The 6,965-nt window shown below is 38.0% G+C and overlaps 1 protein-coding gene across 1 annotated transcript; it reads right to left on the bottom strand.

The window, feature by feature from the left end:
- Positions 1-517: 517 nt before the first annotated feature.
- LOC147072995 (zinc finger protein basonuclin-2-like) lies at positions 518-4,875 on the bottom strand. The gene is made up of 2 exons (XM_085945797.1): positions 4,625-4,875; positions 518-4,179 (listed from the first exon to the last, which is right to left on the bottom strand). Exon 2 carries the CDS (start codon positions 4,106-4,108, stop codon positions 1,931-1,933), a length of 2,178 nt encoding a protein of 725 aa, XP_085801923.1. The 5' UTR covers positions 4,109-4,179; positions 4,625-4,875; the 3' UTR covers positions 518-1,930.
- Between the last annotated feature and the right edge of the window lie 2,090 nt (positions 4,876-6,965).

Below are 6,965 nucleotides of genomic sequence, written 5' to 3' on the forward strand. Positions count from 1 at the left end.
TTTTTACCAACCACCCAATCAATACAAATGTACCTAGATATTCCGCGATAAAACGTTTTCACTTCCTTGTGAGAGAATAGTAACATTTTAAATCAGGATAATCAATATATCAATACAAATTTACCTGCTTCTACATAATATTATTTATTAATAATATTATTTATTAATTGCAAACATATAAAGGTAGGTAGGTACTTATCTATATTGTTACTGTAGTTAGCAGTGACATTATTATGATTGAAGAAAATATGGAATAGATACAAAAGATCAACTCCGCGTATTGTTTGAGGGTAAAAATATAATAATTAATTAAATTAAATTATTTAAAATCGAATTTATAAAAAATGGTAGGTATGTGCCTAAGTAGTTAGGTAGGTACCTACCTAGCTACTTTTCCATCAAAATAGAGTTTAGCAAATTGAGCTTTAATAGTCCATAGAGTAATTTGAAATTAATCGTGACGACATATTATTATTATCTACCTATTAGATTGTATTTTTGATATTTTTTTAATATTTAAATGGATACAATATGTACGGAGTATGTAATAGAAATGATTACGGGATCTGGACCGCCATCGGATTTCAAAATTTGTATTTTTTTTTTAATTCACTAAGCATTGGGACTTGATAGTGTTTAGTAATAAAGAATTAGGTAGGTAGGTACCTACGCACATAAATCGACTTGTACCTAATAGATGTAGTTATAATACCTTGTTGTAGATATTATTCAAATTTTTATGGTTTATTGAGTTTAAGTTTGTAATATTTTATCTGATATAGAAATCACATTATTCAAAAAATCGATGTGGTTAATAAAGTAAGTAGGTAATAAAAGCTTCATAAAATTAATAACAATACCTACTTATTATATCATAGAATAGGTTAAGGTAAGTACTTAGGTACCTACCTACATAAGTACTGCCATTGGCTAATTGGTAGGTACCTATGCCTTTTAATTTTATATGTTTCGGATATGTTTTAATACTGATTTTGAATACAGCAATGTCTGTTTATTATAACTAGGTACCTAAATAGGTACAGTAATTAGTAGGTAGGTGATAACACTGATATCAAATGTTTCAGTGGATGTTACAGTAAGTACGTAACTACTTAGGTACATCAAATTATAAGTTGTTAAAATTTACTTTGATTTTTAAACATCTACATATTCAGTGAAATAGCAATCAAAAATAATACTGCAGCAACATAAATGAACATTATTTTTTAGTTTCTTATACATTTTTTTGGTAGGCAATACTATTATCATTACTTTTTTCCAATTTAATATTCATTTTAATACATATTATGTAAGTATTCCAGACGATTAAGTACACATTCCTATATTAAAATGTTGACGATAACAATGTTATAATAAGTATTATGCAGAAGCGATCGTTTACAACGAAAGTCAGTCCGTTTATGTAATCGTAATGTGTACAATTTTTATATACAAATTATCTATTCAATTACCTAAGTATCTAGGTATTTATTAATCTATTTGATCTACGATAAATAACTGCTTAAAGTCAACGGCGTTATATTTCACAACATCACAAGCTTTGACTTATAGGTACCTATAATAACTACTGGTAGGTACAATTAATAAGTTTAATTCTAAATACCTATACGAAGAAATATTGCAGACATTAAGTACATATGTATGTATTATTATTTTAAGCACAGATCTCATTGAGAGTCTATTTTAGTGTAGGTATATATAAAATAATTAACTACCTATATAAAAAAAACACGTCATACTAATACCTAGTGATAAATCGTTGACAGTTTTTTAATACTTCGGTTTCATTGCACGATGACATTTTGTTCACAATTTAGTACTATGAATATTTATTAATTTCACTGATAGCGTTCAAACATTCGCGTCTTCTGAACGGAGTTCGGGTGCCGGTTCAGGCTGAGAATTTACATCACGAAACCGGAACGTGGTGCTGGTAGATCTGTTCCTGGCGTTCGCAGAGAGACGTCATTCTTCTGATGGAATCACTCGACTCCCGAAAAAGCAGGTTATCTTCATCCGAAGGAGGATCGGCCCTTCGAGGGGAAATCGCCGGAGGAGAAGACGCCGACAGCGGTGATCTGGCGTCGCGTATTCCTGCTCCGGCTCTCATCCAATACTGCTGTACGGCTTCCGATACGAACACGGGAAGCGACGGAACTGATTCACTTCCGTACGGATGGTATTTTAATGTTTCCAGCGTTGATGCGAGTCCTTTTATATCGGCGTAGAGTCTGTTCAGGAGATCCGCGTCAAATCCCATCCCGGCTGCAGGTCTCGATTGAAGATGTTCACTGGCCCTGTCCGGGGAACACGTCGAGAGGAGTTTCCTATGGAGGGACATATTGGAACTGTGTCGGTCTCTGCTTCTTTTGGAAGGAAACGCCGCATTGCAACCGTCAATATCGCACTGATGAAGCAACTTTAAATGGACGTTCCTGAAATGGATACGCAACAGAAAGTGGTTCTGAAAAATCTGTCCGCAGGCGGTGCACTTGTCAGGATTTTCTTCGTCGATTGGAATCTCAAGCGCGTTCAGTTCTTCGGGGTGACAGAGAATATCCTCGGCGGATTCAGTAGGCGGAGAACGCATCCTCACCAGACTCAGCGCATCGCGGGGAAATTCATTTTTATAAGTCTCTGCGCCGCTGTAAAGATCGGATCGCAGTCGTATTTTTTCACCCGAAGATCTGTTCGACGGAGTCGGCGAGCTGGCGGCGGGCTCGTCAATCTCTTTCTTTATTTCCGACACATTATCTTTTGGGTGCATCACAACATTCTCAATTTTGGATATTTTTAATGAGACCGCTTCATCTGTCACATGAAATGTATTATTATTGAGGACACGTTTGAAGAGAGCCGCTTCATTAATTTCGCTGTGTCTATAGAGTTCACTGGTGACATCTTCATCAGACAGGTTCATCTCGATCGACTGCGAACAGCGCGTCGGTTTCTCACTCTTTCGTTTTCGTTTATTCGGAACTGACCCTGCCGGTTTTTGCAACTCTCGCGTATCTACAATACTCCTCGGCGCATCATTTTCTACAACTGGTCTGACGTCCTGAACGCTCGGACTTCTCTTCGATGGCATACTCAAATCTTCAGGCTCATCAGTAGCAACCACTTCAGCAACCATAGCTTTGTCGTTATTATCTTGGCCGTATTTTTGATAATCTGCCAAAAATTTGTTAATATTTGCAAGCTTCTGTATTTTTTCTTCTTCTTTTCTGGCATCAGATTCTTCACAAATCTTTCTTCCACTCTCTCTCAAATTATGTTCTTCACTTGCGGCACTGTTACGGTACATTTTTTCAAAGTCACTGAAGTTAGGCATAGCCGGATGCTGCATAACGGGAAGACGATCCGGCACCAAGAGAGGCAACTGAAGAGGCAAAGGTCTAGGGCCGGGAAGCATCGAGAACGGCTGCGATGATCTTCCGTCGTGCGCCGATATCTTCCTTCTGGTATGCGGGGAATGAAGTTTCGGATTCGGGTTCGCGCTGTGTCTGTTTCTAGATCTTCGCGAACTGAACATCATGGTGCATCCTTCGACGGTACACTTGTGCATTTCCCGAAGGTGGACGGCGGAGAAATGTATTTTTAGCGCACCCTTATCGCAAAAAGTTTTTAGACAAACGTTGCACTGAACTCTCTTTTTACCAGTCGACGGATTGATAAACTGGATGCCTAAATTGACAGGCCACTGCGCAAGATCGTGGTGTCTTTTGGAACTCCCTCTCGAAGAAAATAACTCTGAAGGCGATCTTGGATCCTGTCCACCGTGATCGGCCATATTGAAAGATATATCAGGACTATCTTCTCTGCAGTCTTCGTCGTCAGTATTTAACGTTCTTGTGTCATCGGTGACTGACGAGTTCGGCGACATCTTTCCTGAGTTGGTGCTCTTTGACGGTTGGTCGTCTTGAAGTCCCGAGCTGCAGAAGCTGGCGCCGAGGTTACGGAAGTCGAAGGGCTGCGACTGGAGGTGCTGCGGGCGGGGAGGTCGCGGGGGTGCGCCGGCTCCGGGATGAGGCGGAAGCAGAAAGTACCCCAGCCCGAGCGGCATCTTCTGCGAATCGTTGTTTTCCATCTTTAATAAGTCGTCTTCCTCTTCAACTGGATTCAGTATCCTTTGTGATTTTGTGGCATTACGTCACGGATCTGAAACAAGTTAAAACATGGGTAAATTAAAAATTTGAACAAATATTTTACTTATCTTGGTAGGCTACATACCTCGTTTGTAAGTTATTACAAGCAATATGAAAATCAAGGTAACTAGATCAATAAACTACAATCTTCACATTTAATTATAATTATGTAAGTATAGGTCGGTAGCCTTACAAATGTGCCGACATATTATATAGTAATAGGTACCTATATACTACCCATGTAGTAGGTACCTACACATCATTCGTTAAAATTATTCGACAAATAAAAATGATGAGTGGGTCACACAACAGCCCTTATTTAAAACAGGTGATTTTATCACGAAACTTATAAGTATATATGCATAAAAAACTTTTTAAAAATTATGAAATTTTGACAGCTAATGTTGTTTTGATATTAATTAAAAAAAAAATTTTAAATATTGGTAAATTTAGGTTACCTTCAAAATTGTTTTGACAAAAATCCTTTTACGATTCACAACACATCGAGAATAAATTATTAATTGTGAGTGTCCGACCGACTGCGGGTCCACCTCAAAACATCGCCCAACACCATCTAGGTGCGCGCGCTGACACTAGAAATCTTCACGAAAATATCGCACGACATTCAGTAAAACGTCCCATGCACGCGCTGCGACGTCTATGCGAAAGCTCACACGCGTGCTGACCGAACGACGGTTCGGACGAGACTGGGAAAACGAATCGCGTTCACAGGTGACGGCGCCGCCCGCCAGCGTCAACAGAGAGGGACACAGAGACAAAAAATACAGGCGACAAGACAGGGACGGCGGATTGGAGATCGCGACAAGAATCTGTCCAACCGAACGAGCGAGATTCGAATTTAGAATTTGGAATAATTTCGAAGATGCTCTCTACGCGCGCGTAATCCAAACGCCGCGAGGATGTCTCTTTCGGCTGCTTTTTTTTGTTATTTTTTTTTTTACAGTGAACTGGTTTTGTTTAGACAATTATTATTCTTCATGTAGTGTAGATTGTTAGTCTATGAAAAAACGTAATATATTTTTTTATACTTATTATTATTTGATCACTGTTTACTTATTATACATACAGGTACACGAAATAAGTAGTAGGTAATCAAAAAAAACATGGAGTATTACCTACTTTAAAACGTTATCCCCTATAGACGGTTGGCCATCATACCATCGTGGCGATCTTCACATTGTCGTCAGCTACCTGGAACAGTTTCGGTGAAGCAGCACTCGTACCAAGCATAGGTCCTTAAACCGCGTAATGGAGCGTGATCCTCTGATACGTAGATATATCATTGATCTCTTATTAGATAATAAGTCGGGAAATTCCGTAGATAGATAGGTACGTTTGTCCTCTCATAATAGGTAGAATTTTCTCATTTACCGTTCGTTTGACCCTTTCTATCAATGAAGCTGTGGTATTTCTAGACAATTACCTACCATTACCTACAATTACACTGTAGTCTTCCAATCATTCTAGTCACTTTTGGTGATAGGTAGATACCTATACCTACATTAGGTACCTACCTACACTTAGGTACCTAGATTGTGACTTCCCCAACAATAGGTTGATATAAATCTAAGTAATATCTACCTACGTAATCAATGTGTAGTTAAAACAAGATAGTAGGCACATACCTAAGTATCTATGTACCTACCTATTTACCCACCTACCTAACTACTTCACTAATAACTAGGTACCTAGATACCTATCCATACATTTAAATCAGGATATTTTTTAATTTGGGTAATACTTAGATACCTACCTAAGTACTTATGTAAAATAACTCCAATACACATAGATAGTAGGTACCTATCTACATAAGCACACATAAAAATATTTTCTGTTACAGAAACCCAAAGCCTAATGTCCTACATACGCCACTGGATTGCAATAGACATCGAAGTTAAATCGAACAAGAACAGATGCCTGATTTAATAAGGGAAACGTTAAACTTAACTTTAAGTTTAAGCACATACCCAAAGTGATATTTTATTTATCAATAGGTAGGTATAGCTATAGCTACTAGACGTCTTCTTCTTCTAAGTAGATATTTTTTCCATTTTTGAATGAAGGTCTAAGTATTTAGGTAACATTGCACCGATTTTATCTGGCACTTGGCGTCAATTGAGCTTATGATACCTATCTACCTATCAGAGGCGTAGATACCTACTTATTAACCCCACTTCAAAAGCATCCAAAACATTAGAACACGGATAGACAAGAGACGCTAAATCTCAGTCCGATGATTGCTATTTTAATTTTTTTTTTACAATAATAGTAAAACTAAAAAATAATCGATTTTGGGTAATTTTGAACAGCAAAATTGGCGGAAAACAAACCATAAAAGTGTTAAAAATTCGTGAAAATATTAAATTTGTTGTTTTAATACACTTGATAATTAATTGCTTTGGTAATCACATAAACAAAATGGTCGCAAGTTAGCTTCTTCAAACCTCTACGTAAATTAAAACGTAAACCACCATTGACACTAACTTATGTACCTACCTACCGACTCTCTTGCCCCTTAATCGCGATAGATCATTACAGAAATGATTTTGATTAATATTCGTTTACACCCAGATAATTGAATATAATATTACGAATTATATGTTATGCCATGCTGGATCCAATTAAATTATGAATAATTGGCAACACCTTCACGTGACATCGAGAAAAAGCGCGCGACGTTCGGACGACACTACAAGACGGAGGCGAGACGTGGGCGAGCGAGAGGGCAGTACAGGTGGCCCGCAAGGAATGGGCAAGTGGGTGGGGCGCGAGAGCGAG

This window comes from Rhyacophila brunnea, unplaced genomic scaffold (assembly GCF_057557595.1).
Source record: "Rhyacophila brunnea isolate RB1 unplaced genomic scaffold, BYU_Rbru_1.0 scaffold_19, whole genome shotgun sequence".
In the NCBI taxonomy this organism is placed as follows: domain Eukaryota; kingdom Metazoa; phylum Arthropoda; class Insecta; order Trichoptera; family Rhyacophilidae; genus Rhyacophila; species Rhyacophila brunnea.